This window comes from Macaca nemestrina, chromosome 15 (genome assembly GCF_043159975.1).
Source record: "Macaca nemestrina isolate mMacNem1 chromosome 15, mMacNem.hap1, whole genome shotgun sequence".
Lineage (NCBI taxonomy): Eukaryota > Metazoa > Chordata > Mammalia > Primates > Cercopithecidae > Macaca > Macaca nemestrina.
The window spans coordinates 107,008,311-107,027,739 of NC_092139.1; the positions used below are offsets into that span (position 1 = coordinate 107,008,311).

A 19,429-nucleotide genomic window follows, 5' to 3' on the forward strand; every position below is an offset into this window, starting at 1 on the left:
GTTGCAGTGAGCCAAGGTCACACCACTGCACTCCAGCCTGCGCAACAGAGTGAGACCCTGTCTCAAAAAAAAAAAAAAAAGTCCCCAGCACAGCCCACCAGGCCTTGTCCCGCTGCCTGTCCCATGTACTTAGTTCCCGGGTCACTGCTCCAACCACATTCCTTCTCACCTCACCGTGCAAAACCTTTTCCTGCCTTCGGCCTTTGCACTTTCTGTTCTTGTGCCAGGAACATGCTTTCCCCAGATCTTTGCAGGCCTGGATCATTCTTGTCTCCACCCAGAAGCCCTGCTTCAGGGCCCTTTTCCCTGGCCACCACTGCTCCCTCCCAGCGTTTGCTAGGGACCGCCATTGCCTCTGTGATCTGTTCCAGAGTTTAGTGACAGTCTAGCCTTCTGGGGCTGCTTACTCCTGGCTAACACGGTGAAACCCCATCTCCACTAAAAATACAGAAAATTAGTCGGGTATGGTGGCGTGTGCCTGTGGTCCCAGCTACTTGGGAGGCTGAGGCAGGAGAATCCCTTGAACCCAGGTTCAAGCACGCTTGCCCTTCCTTGCATGCATGACCTCACTGATTCCTCACAATGCATCGTTGGTTTCGGTGCTATTGTTGCCCCCACTTGACAGATGCAGAAACGGAGGCTCAAGAGGTTAAGTCAGTGGCCTTAGGTCACCCCACTGGTCAAGTGGCCATGCCGGGATTCAGTGGGCCCAGGTCATCTGAGTCAGAGTCCTGCTCCCCACACAATCTGCTCCCACAGCAGGGTCTCTTGGACTGAATTACCGCCTGGTGCCCCTCCCAGCGCAGTGCCAGGAGCTGAGAAACTTGTGACCTGTGATGAATGCCTGACTGAGGCAGGTGTCTGCTGGGACCATGGGGCCCTGCCCGGTCCCTCCGACGCTGTTTTGCTCTTGCTCTGCACCCTCTTGGGGACACATCCTTTCCAGCACTTTCCTCCTGGCCTCTCTGAGGACTCCCTGCCTCTGTCACCCAGGAGAGCCTAGTCTTAATGGTTCCTCCTCTGCTGTCCTGAGGGCCCAGGCTTCTGCCTGCCTGTTTCCCCTCCCACCTCCTCTCTGTCTTTGGGGAGCCTGATACTGTTCTGGTTTTGGAAGGAGATCCACAGTTATTTTCAGCGGTGGCAGCAGTGGGGTATCCTCCAGCCCCCGGGAGCACGTGTCTGTTAGTAAGTGTTCGAGAGGGGCCTTCCTGGTGTCATTCCTCTTTTCTGGGGCCTCTAGAGAGGAAATGAACGTTATGAAAAGCTCTGCTCTGGGTACTTGCTCTAATTCTCCCATCAGCCCCAGAGGGGATGTTAATTTTTACGGAGGACCAGTCTGAGGCTTGGAGAGGCTAAGTCACTTGCCCGAGGCTACCCAGCATAAGCAGCAGGCCTTGGATTTGAATTGGCAGGTCTGTATGATTCCTCAGTGTCTGAAGTCTCTTTCTGATCAGGAGGCTTTTCTGTTCTGGTTTGGTGGCATCTGGTGACATCCAGGACTGGGCCTCAGATTCCCCACCTGACAGTTTTCTGGTAGGAGCCTTGGACTTGTTACAGTACATCAGTGCAAGGGGTTGTGTGACTAGCAGTCCATGGAGTTGTGCAGTCCACGGCCCAGGCAGCTGGCCATGTACTGCACATCTCCCAGTGTTCAGAGTCTGCCTTGCTTGTCTTGGTTTGTCAGTAACTCAGGAGCCCCTTTGACCATGGCTCTGAAGTCCTGACTTCAAGGGCGCTCCCCACTATGCCTCTGAGCACCAGACTTGAGACTGAGTCGAGCCACCTGATCCCCAGTCACACTGAGGCTACCCTCCCGGCCTTCCTCCCTGCTGGCCCTCTGCCTGATCCCTTGGGTCTCTGGGAGTAAATTCCACCCCTTCCTCAGGGCCCACCTGAGGCTGAGAGTCAGCTTGGCCAGGTGGAAAAGAACACAGGTCTGGGCATCAGGAGACCTGGGTTCAACTTCAGCCTCTGCTGCTGACAACAGTGCCACCTTCTCTTTCTGAGCCTTAGTTTTTCTACTCTGCCAATTGGGGACAGTATAAATAGCTCTCTCCACTCAAGGGGTGATGGCTGCAGAGCCTGTGAGAGGCAGAGCTGTGGGCCCCGATGCCCTCATGGGTCTGAAGTCTCATGGTCATGGGGTCTTCCCAAATCAGAATTGGCAAATGGTGGCTCACGGGCCACCACTGCCCACCTCTGTGCCCATGGCTGAATCAGAACACAGCTTCAGAATCCTTTTTTTTTTTTTTTTACTGTGGCCAGATTAGCATAACATACCTTTTTAATGTTGTATAATTCAGTGTACATTTTTTTCTTTTTTATAATTTATAATTTATTTATTGTAGAGATGGGGTTTTGCTATATTGCCCAGACTGGTCTCAAACTCCCAAGCTCAAGCAATCCTCCCACCTCAGTCCCCCAACTAGTTGGGATCACAGGTGCATGCCACCGTACTCAGCTAATTTTTTTTTTTTTTTTTTTTTTTTTTTTTTTTTTGAGACGGAGTCTCACTCTGTCGCGCAGGGCTGGAGTACAGTGATGCAATCTTGGCTCACTGCAACCTTCACCTCACAGGTTCAAGCGATTCCTCTGCCTCAGCCTCCCGAGTAGCTGGGACCACAGGCACATGCCACCACGCCCGGCTAATTTTCTGTATTTTTAGTGGAGATGGGGTTTCACCATGTTAGCCAGAATGGTCTTGATCTCCTGACCTCATGACCCGCCCGCCTCGGCCTCTCAAAGTGCTGGGATTACAAGTGTGAGCCACTGCGCCCTGCCCATACCCAGCTAATTTTGGTATTTTTTGTAGAGATGTGGTTTTACAATGTTGCCCAGGCTGGCTGTTCCTTTTTATGGCTGGAAAATTGTCCAATGTATGGATGTACTACACTGTGTGCCCCCGTTCATCTGCTGGGCACGTTCAGGTCAGAATCCCCCTTAACACAAAGCATCCTAACCCAGTGGTCTCTAACCTTTTTTTTTTTTTTTTTTTTTTTAGGCAGTGTCTTGCTCTGTCACCCAGGCTGGAGTGCAATGACACGATCTTGGCTCACTGCAACCTCCAACTCCCGGGTTCAAGCCATTCTCCTGTCACAGGCTTCCAAGTAGCTGGGATTACAGGCATGTGCCACCATGCCCAGCTGATTTTTTGTATTTTTAGTAGAGACAGGGTTTCACTGTGTTAGCCAGGCTAGTCTCGAACTCCTGACCTCAAGTGATCTACCCATCGTGGTCTCCCAAAGTGCTGGGATTATGGACGTGAGCCACAGCACCTGACCAGTCTCTAAACTTTTAATCATGTCTTCCTTTCAGGAAAAATGTTTGCACCAATCCTCCCATTCAATATAGATTTATTGGTTTTATATATGCTGCTACTGTACTAATATATCCTGTGCATTATAAAATCCCTGTAAACTATAGACATCTTAAAGAGGTAAGATAATATTAAGAATGCTTCTCATATTTTTCCCATACCCGTCCTGGAATCATTACCCATCCTGGGCATCAGCCATGGAAGAAAATGTATTCAACTCACATTGAAATTGTAGTTTCTGAGGCCAGGCGTGGTGGCTGACTCCTATAATCCCAGCACTTTGGGAGGCCGAGGTGGGCAGATCACCTGAGGTCGAGAGTTTGAGACCAGCCTGACCAACACGGAGAAACCCCATCTCTACTAAAAATACAAAATTAGCCAGGTGTAGTGGTGCATGCCTGTAATCCCGGCTACTTGGGAGGCTGAGGCAGGAGAATCGCTTGAATCCAGGAGGCAGAGGTTGTGGTGAACTGAGTTTGCACCATTGCACTCCAGCCTGGGCAACAAGAGCGAAAGTCCATCTCAAAAAAAAAAAAAAAAAAAAAGCAATTATAGTTTCTGGCAGGGCATGGTGGCTCACGCCTGTAATTCCAGCATTTTGGGAGGGTGGGGCCGGTAGATCACTTGAGGTTAGGAGTTCAAAACCAGCCTGGCCAATATGGCGAAACTCCATCTCTACTAAAAATATAAAAAATTAGCCAGGCATGGTGGCGAACACCTACAGTCCCAGCTACTTGGGAGGCTGAGGCTGGTCTTGAACTCCTGGACTCAAGTGATCCTCCTTTCTCAGCCTCCCAAAGTGCTGAGATTACACACGTGAGACACCACGCCCAGCCAAAAAGCATGAACTTTAGAGTCAGGTACCCTGGATTTGAAGCCAAGCTCTGTCACTGACCAGTTGTGTGACTTTGAGTGTGTTAACAATAGCTGAGCCTTAACTGTCTTATCTGCAAAATACTGATGGTGCAGGGTGTATTGGCAAGCTATTGTTGCATAATAAATTGCCCTACAACATAAGGCTTAAAACAAGAAATATTTGTTATCTGACAGTTCCTGTGGGTGAGGAACCTGCTTAGCTGGTGCCACTGCCTCAGGGTCTCTCACAGGCTATAATCACAGCATCAGGTAGGGCTGTGGTTTCATCTGAAGGCTCAACTGAGGGTAGATCCTTTTGTTTGTTTGTTTGTTTTTTTGAGATGCAGTCTCACTCTGTTGCCCAAGCTGGAGTGCAGTGGCATGATCTTGGCTCACTGCAACCTCCACCTCCCAGGTTCAAGTGATTCTCCTGCCTCAGCCTCCCAAGTAGCTGGGACCACAGGCATGTGCCACCACGCCCAGCTAATGTTTTGTATTTTTAGTAAAGACGGGATTTCACCATGTTAGCCAGGATGGTCTCAATCTCCTGACCTCGTGATTTGCCTGCCTCGGCCTCCCGAAGTGCTGGGATTACAGGCATGAGAGACACCGCGCCCGGCCTTTTTTTTTTTTTTTTTTTTTTTTTTGAGATGGAGTTTCACTCTCTCACCCACATTGGAATGCAGTGGCACAATCTTGGCTCACTGCAACCTCCACCCAGGCCCAGCAAACAATTCTCCTGGGTTCAAGCAATTCTCCTGCCTCAGCCTCCCAAGTAACTGGGATTACAGGCGCCTGCCACCATGCCCGGCTAATTTTTGTATTTTAGTAAAGATGGGGTTTCACCATGTTGGCCAGGCTGTGTTTCAAATTCCTGACCTCGTGATCCACCTGCCTCTGCCTCCCAAAGTGCTGGGATTACAGGTGTGAGCCACACACCTGGCCCGAGAGGTTTTTGTTTTTGTTTTGTTTGTTTGTTTGTTTGTTTGTTTTGAGACAGAGCCTCTCTCTGTCACCCAGGCTGGAGTGTAGTGGCATGATCACGGCTCACTAAAACCTCCGCCTCCTGGGCTTAAGAGATCCTCCCTCTCATCTTCCCTGGTACCTGGGACTGCAGGCACGCACCACCATACCTGGGTAATTTTCGTATTTTTTAGTAGACGCGGGGTTTTGCCATGTTGCCCAGGCTGGTCTCCAACTGCTGAGCTCAAGTGATCCTCCTGCTTTGGCCTCCCAAAGTGCTGGGATTACAGGCATGAGCCACCGCCCCAGCCCACTGTTATTTTTTCATTCATCACTCCATCCACTTGCCGGGTCTGGGTAGGGGCCTGAGACCCCAGACCAGCCCACAGCTCTGCAGAGGGAAGGGGAACACAAGATGGGGCCGGGCACATGCCAGCATCTGGACGAGTCAGCCTGGGGGTGGGGGCTGGACAGGTTCACAGCCCAGGAGGGCCTATGGCTCCTCGTTATTTGGGGTGGGTCCAGTCCCAGGATATTTTGGTGTCAGTGCCCGGGAAGACCTTTAAGACCTGGCTGAGGGGTGGTGGAAGAGGCCACATCTATGGTCAGAGGGTCCTCAGTGCCTGTGGCTAAGGAAGTGATTGACACCCACCTGCGTTGCGTGACCCACGCAAGTTGCCCTCCCTCTCTGGGGACCCCCTTCTGAAATGCCTGCTTAACCCGGGCCTTGTAGCTCACGGAGGGCCAGGCAGCAGGCGAGGGTGGCAGGCTCCCTGTCCCCTGGGTGGTGTCAGGCAGGGCTCTGCCCAGGTCTAAGGTGTAGCCCCGCCCCCGACAGCTGTTCTCCATAGTGGTGTTCGGCTCCATCGTGAACGAGGGCTACCTCAACAGCGCCTCCGAGGGAGAAGAGTTCTGCATCTACAACCGCAACCCCAACGCCTGCAGCTATGGCGTGGCCGTGGGCGTGCTAGCTTTCCTCACCTGCCTGCTGTACCTGGCCCTGGACGTGTACTTCCCACAGATCAGCAGCGTCAAGGACCGCAAGAAAGCCGTCTTGTCCGACATCGGTGTCTCGGGTGAGCCCCACCCAGCGGGTACCCCCTGCACAGAGTCTGCCGAGGACTGTCCCGGCCATAGGAGGCGGCTGCCACCTTTCTTCCCATTTTCCAGATGAGGAAATGAGGTGCAGGCGGGTGAAGGGGCAGACTCAGGGTCACATGGCTGGCAGCAGGAAGGATGGGACCAGGACAGGGCCCGGGACTCCAAAATAACCCATGCTGCCCACAGGCAGGGGTGCGTGGATGGGATTCTAGTTCCTTCTAGTCTAAGGGACCCATGGATGCCACTGGGCATGTCCCAGCCCCCATGGCTTGGCCTGTGTTTCAGTGGCCTCTTCTGTGCCACCTCCCCGGGGCAGCCTCATGAGGACTAAGCAAGGCGGTGACTGGGTACCCACTGCACAGCAGGGGCCCTGGAGCCTCAGCCTCCCCACCCCTCCCAGCCCGACCTTGGCAGGACCAGGGCCTGGACCTGTAGAGCCACCCTGACCTGCTGCCCTTTGCCCTTCAGAAGCAGCCTTTGGCAGAGGCACCCTGACCTCTGCCCCGTGAGTTCCAGGAATCTGATTGGTGGATGCTCTCAGGGGTCAGAACCCCAGGCTTCAGCCTCACTGTTCTGAGGCTTGGGTCCCTGGACTGGGACCAACCCCTAGTTCTAAGCCTGGAGCTCTCAGGATAAGCCAGGCTGAAGGCAGGTCATGAGGCCTAGTTTTAGAAGGAACTAGAATTGAATGAATGGTTCTCAAACTTCCGCAGAGCCTCAGGGTTCCCTGGCAGTGCCTCTGGGAGGTGGGCTGGGCCCCAGGTGGGTACCCCACCTGCTTGGCAGATACACCCCTTGTCCTGAGCAGGTCTGGGCTTCTCTGGGGAGACCTGGGCACTCACAGGAGATTGTGTGGCCATGAGGCTCCCACTGCTGACGCCCCCAGGCTCGGCTCTCAGTGGGCCCCTCACTAACCCTGGGGCTCTGTGTGGTCGCAGCACATTAGAAGTCGAAGCCCACCCAACCAAGCTGCCATCCTTGCCCCAGCCTCGTCCTTGTCCGCACACCTCATTTGTCTGGCAGCCTGGGGGTTGGGGTCTTCCTGCCTGCAGAGCTGCAGGCATCGGGGGTGGACCGGGGGGCCCACGTCAGGCGTGTTGCTAGAGATGGGGGTTTGGCAGAGGCTGCAGAAACGCGGCCTGAGTTGATTGCCTTCTCTCTCTGTCTCTCCCTCCATCCTCCCCTCTCACTGCCCATGGCTCTCCTCTGTCTGGCCCTGACCCTGCCCTGTCTGTGGCCTCTTCCCCGCTGTATCTGGCTGGCTTCCCTCTTCTCGCCTGCATCTTCTCTTGGCTCCCCTCTCTCTTCCCCTGCCCCCCTTGCTTCTCCCTTTGGGGGTGGGGGAGCATGGGAGATATGCTCTTGAATGTCCCCGTGTTCCTTGGCTTCCCCATTTTCTCACCACTCACCCTCTACCCCATGTATGGCACTGCCCGTTCTGCCCGGCGCGGGGCCCCCAGCCTTCTGGGCTTTCCTCTGGTTCGTGGGCTTCTGCTACCTGGCCAACCAGTGGCAGGTCTCCAAGCCCAAGGACAATCCGCTGAACGAAGGGACGGACGCAGCCCGGGCCGCCATCGCCTTCTCCTTTTTCTCCATCTTCACCTGGGTGAGTACAGCCACCGCCTACCAGCCCACACTCGCCCCCTTTCCCCACTGAGCCCCTGGACTGCTGGCCTTTCACTAGCCCCGGGCCCGCTCTGCCTCCGGGAACCCACACCACCCTCGCTCCCTCTTCTGCCTGCCTGTCTCTGCGGCGCCCACAGCGGTGCTGCCTCCCTCAGCAAGGAGGCTGCAGCCCAGTCACTGGAGATGGCAGACCCTCACTGGTGCAGAGCAGCCTTCCTGGGCGTCACGGACCACCCCCCCAAAACCACTCTGGGTGGATGAGGTGTTTATTATCCGCTTTCACAGATGAGAAAGCAGAGGCCTAGACAGGAAGGTGAGGCTTGCAGGGTTTGAGGCTAGGGAAGCCCCGCCTAGGAGTTAGGAGACCTGGTTCCCATTGGGGCTGCCTCTAATTTTTCCTAGCTTCTGTCTTCCCGTCCGTAAAACGAGGGGATAGGATCTGGGGGAAACAGGTGTCGACATCAGATGCACATGGGCCAGGCAGGACCTGAGGGCCATGAGCGGGCCAGGTGACACATGCGTGCGTTCTAAGAGGGTACCTCTGCTCGGCTGCCAAACAGGAATAGGGCCATAGAGAGGGCAAAAGTCTGAATTTTTACATTAAATCTGATCTTGACGTGTTGGAAGTTTATTCAGGTTTAAACAATACATTGTGTGTGTCAAACAAAGCATGTCTCTGGCCCAGCAGGCCGTGGGCTGGCAGACTGGAGGGCCAGGCAGCACAGCAGCTCGGCCGGCCCCTCTTTCCTGCTGGTCTGGGTCATCTCTGTTTCTTCTCTCCTAATCACCCTTCTGTAGAGATCTAGGGTCACCTCACCTCCATAGTCCCATCCCAAGAGCCCTCCCCATAACCCACAGCTGCCTCCCCTCTGGGCCGGCCAGCAGCTCTGGGCCCAGCCTCCTGGAAGGAGACCCTTGGGGCTACATACAGGCCACCAGCCCTCCCTGTTTCCCCCATCCTCCTGGGCTTGCCCTGCGGTGACTTCTCTTTCTTTTTGAGGGCCCCTGGATATCCATTTTTGGGGGGTATACCCATCTCCCCAACAATATTAAAAGATAGCAGTTGGAAGGGGAGACCCGTGGTTCAGGCCCTAGTGGGCCAGCCTTGGCTGCCCCAGCCCTCGGTGTCCTCAGGACTGGGTAGGAAGAACCTGGTGACCCCAGGGGATCTCAATCCAGAGAAGGCGCCCCAGGAGTGGGGACCACCCAGCCTATGGGAGGAGCTTAGGGGCGGGCCTTACAGAGGAGTAGTGGATGATTTCTAGCCGTGGGTCTGAAGTACCTGACTGACAGGTGCCTGCCTGGCCCCCTGAAGCCAGCCTCCCTCCTGGTACCTCTCCAGCGCTTCCCCACCGGCCTCACCCCTGCTCTCTCCTGGCAGAGCCTGACCGCAGCCCTGGCCGTGCGGAGATTCAAGGACCTAAGCTTCCAGGAGGAGTACAGCACACTGTTCCCTGCCTCAGCACAGCCGTAGGCCTCCCCGGCTTGCAGAGGCCGGCATCCTTGTATCACCCCTGGCGGTGAGGTGGCAGGAGCAGCCTAGTGCCAGAAATGTCCAAGATGCCAGGGCATGCAGGGCAGTGGAAGGCTGGCTTGAGGAACGGATTCAGGTTCTCCACTGACTCATTCGTTCCTTCACTGCCTCCTTCGTTTATTCTTCATGCGTTCTTTCATTCAGTAAACATTTATTGAGCAGCTGTTTTGTGCCTAGTGATGAATTAGGTGGGGTCCTTGGCTCCAGGAGCCCACAGGCTGGGGAGGAGAAAACAAACACATCAAAATCTCTTCCAAATGGACAGCCGTGGGCATTTACCAGGTTGGTGGTGGCCCCATACATGGGCTGCCCGGAGGCATTCATGGCCCCCGTTGCTGAGCTGTGGGTGCAGAGCAATAGCCTCTCCCTTCACCGCGGTGTGAAGAGTGACCTCACTGTCCTCAGGGTGAGCGGCCTGGCCGAGGATGTCAGAGGACTCCTGGTCTGGCTCTGTCCTCGTGTGCTGTGTGACCCTGACAAACCCCTGCCCCTTTCTGAGCCTTAGTCCACTTACCTGAAATGAGGGGTGATAATGGACAAACCTCTCAAGGCTGTTGTGCCAATGAAACAAAGGCCAGCACAGGGCTTAGGACAAGCATGCTCAATAAATGTAAGCTCTTTCGTTCATTCATTCACTCATTCATTCATTCATTCATTCATTCTTCTCTCCAGAGAGTCAGGGGCACCTCCAGAATCTCTACTTTGAGAGTAATTCTCAGGTGATCAATCCCTGTTCCTCCAAAAGATTTTGGTTTCTGGTTCTACACAGGTTTCCTCCTTGGGGCCCCCAGCTGCCTGGGCAGGAACTCACCCATTCCTCCGCTCTCTGGAGGAGTTGAGGAGGTTGGTGGAGCACAGACAGTTCCCCAAAGCAATGCCTCAACCCTGCCAGGGCCTGAGCACACCGAGAGTGAGCTTCCTGGCACTGGAGGCATCCCAGTGCAGACGCAAACTGCCTGCTGCACGCTGGAGATGCTGCAGAGAGGGCACCTGCACTGAGAAAGTGGGGCCAGGGGACCACCAGGTCCCTGGGCTCAGCACAACTCCCATCCTCCCTCTGCAGCCCAGGCCAGCGGGGGCCCAGGCCTCTCCTTTGCTGCTGTCTTGTGGCAGCCCCTTAAACTGGTTGCCCAAATGAAGCTGTGACTTAGTGAGGGCGGAGAGCTGGCCACAGAGACAGTATGAGTGCCTACAGCCAGAGGCTCCTCGCTACAAGGGTCAATAGGGGTCATCTGCTCCAGCCCTCTGCCTCTGGACAGGAAACCAGCCTGGACAGTAGAGCCAGGGAGCTCGGGGAGAACCGAGTCTACAGACATTGCTCTCAAGGTTCATTCAGTCTGTCCCAGTGGGCTGGCCAGGGCTCAAGTGTACCCTCAGGGGGCTTTTCACCTCTCCTGCTTCTTCAGGCTCTGGCATCTGAGCCCCCAGCAGCCAGGACCTCATACCAACATAGTGGGAAACCCCAGAGGGCCACACCTTATCCCTTAGCCTAATTTCTTTTTTTTTTTTGAGATGGAGTCTCGCTCTGTCGCCCAGGCTGGAGTGCGGTGGCCGGATCTCAGCTCACTGCAAGCTCCGCCTCCTGGGTTTACGCCATTCTCCTGCCTCAGCCTCCCGAGTAGCTGGGACTACAGGCGCCCGCCACCTCGCCCGGCTAGTTTTTTGTATTTTTTAGTAGAGACGGGGTTTCACCGGGTTAGCCAGGATGGTCTCGATCTCCTGACCTCGTGATCCGCCCGACTCGGCCTCCCAAAGTGCTGGGATTACAGGCTTGAGCCACCGTGCCCGGCCATAATTTCTTTAGACCTGGTCTGCCTTTCCCAAGGCGCTGGCACTTTGCTTTAAAAATCCACCTCCCAGAAAGGGCTGCCCCTCAGAACTTTGGTCAATGAGTACAATCAAAATGTAATGTCCTAGCTGGGTGTGGTGGCTCATGCCTGTGATTCCAGCACTTTGGGTGGCCAAGGCGGGTGGATCACCTGAGGTCAGGAGTTCGAGACCAGCCTGGCCAACACGGCAAAACCCTATCTCTACTGAAAATACAAAAATTATCTTCGGGTGGTGGGTGGGCGCCTGTAATCCCAGCTACTCGGGAGGCTGAGGTAGGAGAATCACTTGAACCCGGGAGGCAGAGGTTGCAGTGAGCCGAGATTGCGCCATTGCACCCCAGCCTGGGTGACAGAGCGAGACTCTGTCTCAAAAAAAAAAAAGGAAAGGAAATGCCCAGTCACTGGGTTTCTGGAACTTTGTGGAATAAAACACTAGGTATGTTCACTCTCTAACTCTTCACCAAGTGACTCTTTTAGGTTGTTGGTTGACTTAGTTCCTTGTCAGGGGCCAATCAAAGGGAAGGAGGTGAGGGTGCCCTGACCTGGGAAGGGGAAGGGGTAGGACCCCATGTTTAGGGATGGGTTCTAGCAGTAACTCTGCCACGGCGCTTCCGTTTCTAGGCCTCAATCTTCCCAGCCCTCCAGGGGTCTGGAGAGTATCAGCACATTCCCATCACAGGCAGATTCCCTGGGCCGGGAAAGTTTCTGGAGAAGGCTTTTGCAATAAACCTCTAAGCTGGTTTTCTAATGACAAGTTTGATTTACTTAAACTTTGACTTAGCTCAGTGTGGTCAGTGTCATTGTCCTTAATAACAACGTAATTGCTTTTATTGAAAAATAACTTCCTAACCATGCATGTGTGCTGTAGACAAGTCTTTCCCAATCTGAGATCTGTGGAGGAAAAAAAGGGGCGGGGAGAGCTTCAGGCCAGGCGCAGTCACGTTGAATAGTCAGGGCTCTGCCAAGTTGGATGATCCTGAAACTTGTTTCACTCTATTTAACTCAGTTTCTCACTTAGAATTAGGTTTAGCAGCAGGTGACAGAAATCCCAAACAACAGTGATTTCAACCAAGTCCAAGACTGAGGAAGTGGTCCAAGGCTGGCATAGTGGCTCCAGAGGTCTTCAGTGACCCAGGCATCTTTCCTTTTTTTTTTTTAGAGACACGGTCTCACTCTGTTGCCCAGGCTGGATCATAGCTCACTGCAGCCTCAAACCCATAGGCTCAGGCAATCCTCCCACCTCAGCCTCCTGAGTAGCTGGGACTACAGGCGAGCACCACTATGCCCGGCTAATTTGTTTTTTGTGGATTTTTTTGGTAGAGATGGGGTCTTGCTATGTTGCCCAAGCTGGCCTTTTGTTTTGAGAGAAAGTCTCACTCTGTCGCCCAGGCTGGAGTGCAGTGGTGCTGTCTCAGGACACTGCAACCTCCGCCTCCTGGGTTCAAGTGATTCTCCTGCCTCACCTCCCGAGTAGCTGGGATTACAGGCACTCACCACCATACCTGGCTAATTTTTTTATTTTTAGTAGAGATGGGGTTTCACCATGTTGGCCAGGCTGGTCTCGAACTCCTTGACCTCAAGTGATCCACCCACCTCGGCCTCCCAAACTGCTGGGATTGCAGGCATGAGCCTTTGCGCCTGGCCTCTCCTGCTTTCAATAAGGAGGTCAGATTGTTATTGTGCCTGCTGTTTTTCAAGTGCCTTTAACTCAACATAGTCAATATGCCAGAGATGCATATTTTAGCCCAGGCTGGTTTTGATCTCCTGGCCTCAAGCGATCCTCCCACCTTGGCCTGTCAAAGTTGTGGGGTTACAGGCATGAGCCGCCTGGCCCCCAGGCATCTTTCATTCCTACAGGCTTGGCGCATGGTCTTTGTGGTCCCTTTTAGCAACTAGAGTTCCAGCCATCACATCTGCATTCCAGACATCAGGTCAGAGGGTGGGACAAAGAACATGAGGGTATCCCATTGGCCAAAATGTAGTCACATGGCCATGCCTAGCTGCAAGAGAGACAAAAGAATGGCTCCTAGGAGATGCCAACAGTCCTTCGTCCCGCTGAGAAGCTTTTTTTTTTTTTTTTTTTGAGACGGAGTCTCGCTCTGTCGCCCAGGCTGGAGTGCAGTGGCCGGATCTCAGCTCACTGCAAGCTCCGCCTCCCGGGTTCACGCCATTCTTCTGCCTCAGCCTCCTGAGTAGCTGGGACTACAGGCGCCCGCCACCACGCCCGGCTAGTTTTTTGTATTTTTTTAGTAGAGACGGGGTTTCACCGTGTTAGCCAGGATGGTCTCGATCTCCCGACCTCGAGATCTGCCCGTCTCAGCCTCCCAAAGTGCTGGGATTACAGGCTTGAGCCACCGCGCCCAGCGAGAAGCTTTTTTTAAGGAGGCTGTTGTGAGCCTTTGAGCCATCTTAACACTCCATAATGGAGATCTAGAAATTTTGGTAGCCCAGACTGACCTCTGGGATTGGGAGACAGGGGCAGGTGACTTCTGGGCTACTTTCTGGCTGGACGATACGGTTTTGGGCATTTCCGGGGATGGCTGTGGGAACAGCCTTCTTTCTCCACAGCCAAGCTTGGTCTCATGTTTGGTGCTTTGAAGATCTTTAACCCTCTCCTGCCTGTGTCCTATGAACTAACCACCACTAACCCAGTGCCCTTGTCTGTCTCTCCCGTAACCACCCCCTCCCACCTGTCCTTGTCCCCGCCGGCCCTCGTCCCTAGGCGGGCCAGGCCATGCTGGCCTTCCAGCGGTACCAGATTGGCGCCGACTCGGCCCTCTTCTCCCAGGACTACATGGACCCCAGCCAGGACTCCAGCATGCCTTACGCGCCCTACGTGGAGCCCAACACCGGGCCGGATCCCGCCGGTATGGGCGGCACCTACCAGCAGCCGGCCAACGCCTTCGACACCGAGCCCCAGGGCTACCAGTCGCAGGGCTACTGAGCCACAGTGACCGCCTGCCCCCGCCCCCTCTCCCATCTGTCCCCTCCCTCCACACCCAGCCCCTGCTCCCTCCCAAGCTGCCCTGCCCAGCACCTCATCAGCCTCTGCCGTGTCCCACTGAGGTCCAGGGTAGCTCGGGGCAGGGCTGGGGCAGTCCAGTGTTGGGGACTGTCTACATGTGTGCAAGTATATCCCAGGGCATGTGCCCCACAGGGGCCTAGAGGGTGGGGGCCAGGGGTATTTGCATTCATACATTGTGTCATCAGGCATTCCTTGAGCACCTGCTGAGCATCCGGCCTGTGCTGGGCATGGGTGGCGAAATTGGCCACAACGGCCTCTGGAAAGGGGAGCAGTGAGCTAGTGGAGGAAGCCCTGGTGGTACCAGAGGCCAGAATGGTGGGAAAGACAGACCCAGATAATGCTGGGAAGTGTGGCTACACTGTGGCTTGGTCACAGGGTGAGTGTGAACACCCACAGGACACTGGGGGCTGTCACCCTGCTCTGGCAGTCCTGCTAAGAGTGTCAGGGCTGTCTCCATTTTATGGTTGAGGAAACTGAAGTCTGGAGAGGTCAAGATTACTTGCCCAGAGTCACTCAGGCAGCTAGTGATAGAGGTGGGGCCAAGCCCAGGCTGTCCAACTGCAGACCACGTGCTCTTCCCTGGCCACCCACCTCCCCCCATCCCCACGCTTGGGGCTTCCCTGCTCAGTGTTGCTGTCATTCTGGGAGGCCTTGGGGCCCTCAGCCCCTTGAGACACCCTGATTCTGCTGCAAGTCAAGGGCCCGCTCTGCCCCAGCTGTTCCTCCTCCCCTGGGGACAGCCCCACCTCCAGGTCCCTCCGCCCACATCCCCCCGGTACTACCCCTGGCCCTTGGCCTCTTCCGAGAGGGCTCGCCCCAGGTGCTGCTCTGTGCCCTGCATGTCCCACAGACGCTTGTTCCAGGGGGCTCCAGCAAACCCCTTCGTGGTCTCTCAGAGGACTGATCGCTGTCCTTGCCTCTAGGAGGGCTCACTAAGCCCTCACCTAGGGCTGGGTGGTCAACAAGGCACAGATCAGGGTGTGACTGGCCCAAGGTCACGGTGAGTGAGTGGCAAAGCTGGGCCTAACGCCCGGGTTTCTTGGCCCCAGCTGCCCAGCAGGTGCCTCAATTCCCTGCCCTTGTGACCTCCCAGGAAACAGAACTGGTCTGGGATGCTATGTCACCTCTCCTCTCATCTGGGGTCAGTCAGGGTTCGGGGGCTGTAGCAGCCAAGGGCATGAGAGGTGTTTCCTTGGCCTTCTAGAAGGCCCACTGCAGAGCCAGCCTCCCTATGGGAGGCAGAGCAGCAAGGACAGTGGTTTTAGAATCAGGCAAGTCAGCTCCTGGGCTGCAGCTGTGGGGAGACACTGCCCCCAGGATGACACAGGCAAGAGCCCCTGAGGCATGGGAGGCCCAGGGAAGACCACGGGCTGTGGGGGAGAGGGTGGCAGGTGACCCAAAGGCACAAAAAGGTCTGTGGGGTCTGAGGAGGTCATAATCTCTTCTGAGTGGGGACAGGTTGATTCTTGCACAAGGTGGGCTCTTCACTGAACTGTAAGAGACAGGGAGGTGTAGGAGAGCACTGGGGGCCCATCCCCCTGTCCACCCAGTGTCCACTGGCCCACCCCTCAGGGAGCAGAGTAGAGCAGGTGGTGGATGGGCCCGGAGCTGGGTGTTTCCACCACCATCCCCCCATCCCCGATCCAAGAATCCTAAGAGGCAGGTGATCCCTCACCTGCTTACTCATTCAGCAGTTATCCAGCCCCTGCGCTGGCGATACCAAGGGCATGGGTGGTCCCTGCTTCAATGGCCCTAAAGCCTGGCCAGAGTTAAGGGAAAGAGGAGGAAGTCCTAAGCAGAGAAGTAGTACCATTGTCCCCATTTAACAGAAGGGAAACTGAGGCTCGGCAAGTATAGGCAAGTTGGCAGTGGAACACAGATCTAAACTCAGGTCTGTCCAAGTCCTCCCAAGGGACAGCAATGATGGAGAGGACCCCAGGCAGCTGAGTGACAGCTAGTTGTTGCTGACTTCATTTTCTAATCTGGGGAAGGGGCTCTGTCCACAGTCCCACCCCTGCCAGGTGGCCCAAATGGGACAAGCATGGGGGCAGGTTATCTGCTGGCCTAAAGAGTGAAACCTATACCAGGCCATAGGCGAGGGTGTGAGTGAGTGCAGGAGTGTTTATGGCAGAGTGAAGTTCTGTGCCCACCACAAGACGCTGTGAGATGTTCTGACCCTCCCCTGCTGATGGGCACTAGGAGACCTCAGGGTGCTGCCCATCTGTTTCTCCTTGGGTGCCAGCCAGCTGCTGGTGATCCTTAGCTGGAGGGCAGGGTACCAGGTAAGCTTAACTCCATCCTGGGTGTTTGTTACAGGCCCTGCCTGCCACCCTAGGCGGGGAAAGTTGTCAAGACTCCTGCCAAGAATGGGGGTTGCTGAGTCATCTCACGAAGAATCCCTCACTCTTCCCGAGTTCAGCCCAGAAGCACTCCCAGGCATGATCTTCCCCATCAGGCTGGACTCTGGCAGGGACCTGCCCAGGATGGAGATGAGAGAGGGTGAGAGACGGAGGGTGGGATCTGGATGGGACCCAGGGCTCCTGACTCTGCCCTGGAAGGTTCATGGGGAAGCTCGCTCCTTCTGTTGGCAGAGGACAGCCCCTGGGGGACCCCAGGCCCAACTCTGTCTGGTATCCCTTTTCTTCCCAGCTGCCCTCCCGTGCTTCTCCCTTGCTCCCAAAGCTTTCCTTGGAGAAGGGCCCTGCTGCAGCTGGACCCTGCAGGGTGGCTCCCTCCTCCCCATCAAGCACAAGAGAGGGCCCAGGAAAAAAAGATTTCGCATAAGTGTAGAGTTGCAAGGACCCTTAGAGTTGGCAGATTCTGGGATAGGGAGACAGCGACTTGTCCAAGGTCAAGCACGCAGAGAGAGAGAGGTTCAGGAGCCAGGTCTTCTGCCTTCTGAGTTGGCTCATCCTGGGCAGGCACAGACTGTCCTGCCTGCACAGCTCCTGATCCACCTGGGGGTGTCGCAGTTGAGGGGCTAATTCCCAGGGGACTGACGTTAGTTCCTCACTCCATCCTTCCCTGATGATTCTTGATCTTTGAAGCCTCGGGGATCCCAGGTTTCCCCATGTAACCAAGAGCCCCTGCCTGTTAGCCCTGGGGGACCCCTAACCTTGGCCCAAGACCCCTCTGATTCTCTAAGGAGCACGAAAGGGGGAATGCCCCTCCCAGGAGTTTATGGGAGAAGGGACTGGGCCAGCTGCCTCCCAGCGATGCACTTGACCTGACACTCCCCATGCCCTGGTACGCACAGCCCTTGTCGGTGCCCTGGCCCCTCCCGCAGCGTTACTGCCTGTGTATAGTATAAATATATATATTTTCTATATATAAAATGTATAATATAAGGCTCCACAAATATATCTGTGTGTGTGTGTGTGTGTGTGTGCGGTGAAGGGCGGTCCCCATCCTGGGCCCCCACTCTAGGCCCCCCACCACCTGGTTAAGTCTCGAGTGAATCCAGTGGCCCTGTGGCACCCTCCTTTATGACATCCATCCATCTGTGGTGAACCAAGTGAAGGTGGTGACTTCTGGTGACATAATAATAAAGTGAAGACTCAGAACCCACCAGCGATTGCCAGCGTGTCACCGTGTTTCTTTGTTCTTCATTCTGCATTTGGCTTGGATGGTCCATCCCATTTGTCTCCCCAGACAGGCCATGTCTTACTTGGTTATTATTGTTTGTTAATTTTTCATTACACAATGAACCTATGAATATATTATCTTTTTAAAAAGTAAAATTGGCCAGGCACTGTGGCTCATGCCTGTAATCCCAACACTTTGGGAGGCCCAGGGAACTCCTAACCCAGGTGGATCACCTGAGGTTAGGAGTTCGAGACCAGCCTGACCGACATGGTGAAAACCTGTCTCTACTAAAAATACAAAAAAAAAAAAAAATTAGCCGGGCGTTGGTGGCAGATGCCTGTAATCCCAGCTACTTGGGAGGCTGAGGAAGGAGAATCACTTGAACCTGGGAGGCAGAGGTTGCAGTGAGCTGAGATCGCGCCATTGCACTCCAGCCTGGGCATCAAGAGCAAAAATCCGTCTTAAAAAAAAAAAAAAAAAAGGAGGCCGGGCGCGGTGGCTCACGCCTGTAATCCCAGCACTTTGGGAGGCCGAGGCGGGTGGATCACAAGGTCAGGAGATCGAGACTATCCTGGCTAACACGGTGAAACCCCATCTCTACTGAAAATACCAAATACACAAAAAATTAGCTGGGCGTGGTGGCGGGCGCCTGTAGTCCCAGCTACTCGGGAGGCTGAGACAGGAGAATGGTGTGAACCCAGGAGGCGGAGCTTGCAACCTTAAGTGTGCACATGTCCACATATATGCCCCATCACCATTTCCTATCCTGGTTCCTTCCCGAACCCCCCAGGAGTAAACAGGATTAGGTGCTTGGCCTCATTCCTTCCAGACCATTTCCATACTTTTACATACACATGTTTTACAAGACATGGTTTTTAAATTTACTGGCCTTCAGTTGGCTGTCATGACTCACACCTGTAATCCCAGCACTTTGGGAGGCCAAGGTGGGAGGGTTGCTTGAGCCTAGGAGTTCGAGACTAGCCTGGTCAACATAGTGAGACCCCATGTCTAAACAAAACAAAACAAAAAATTAACCTGGGCACAGTGGCTCATGCATGTAATCCCAGCACTTTGGGCAGCTGAGGTGGGTGGATCACGAGATCAAGAGATTGAGACCATCCTGGCCAACATGGTAAAACCTTGTCTCTACTAAAAATACAAAATTAGCCGGGCGTGTGGCACGCGCCTGTGATCCCAGCTACTTGGGAGACTGAGCCGGGAGAATTGCTTGAACCCAGGAGGCGGAGGTTGTGGTGAGCCGAGATCATGCCATTGCACTGCAGGCCTGGGCAACAAGAGTGAAACTCTATCTCGAAAAAAAAAAAAATTAGCTAGGTATGGTGGCCAGCACCTCTAGTCCCAGTTACTCAGGAGAGGCTGAGGCAGGAGAATCACTTGAACTCGAGAGGCAGAGGTTGCAGTGAGCCAAGATCACACCACTGCACTCCAGCCTAGCGACAGAGTAAGACTCCATCTCAAAAAAAAAAAAAAAAAAAAAAAAAAAAAAAAAATTAAATTTAGTGGCCCTGAGCTGGCAAAAAATTTACCCGGAGCCTGTAAAGTACCAGAAACTTGCTAGGCGCTGTGAGTCCAAC

At 54.6% G+C, this 19,429-nt stretch overlaps 1 protein-coding gene across 3 annotated transcripts in view; it reads left to right on the forward strand.

The window, feature by feature from the left end:
- LOC105464422 (synaptogyrin 1) overlaps positions 1-17,816 on the forward strand; it is a 33,980-nt gene extending 16,164 nt beyond the window's left edge. The window contains exons 2-4 of one of the 3 annotated variants that reach the window (XM_071080615.1): positions 5,973-6,210; positions 7,696-7,841; positions 13,947-17,816. In XM_071080615.1, the coding sequence (XP_070936716.1) occupies positions 5,973-6,210; positions 7,696-7,841; positions 13,947-14,168 (606 nt within the window). In that variant the 3' untranslated portion in view covers positions 14,169-17,816. Of the gene's footprint in view, positions 1-5,972; positions 6,211-7,695; positions 7,842-9,242; positions 9,557-13,946 lie in introns of those variants that run through there. The other 2 variants (XM_071080616.1, XM_071080617.1) reach the window with 2 other exon arrangements.
- The last annotated feature ends 1,613 nt before the right edge of the window (positions 17,817-19,429 follow it).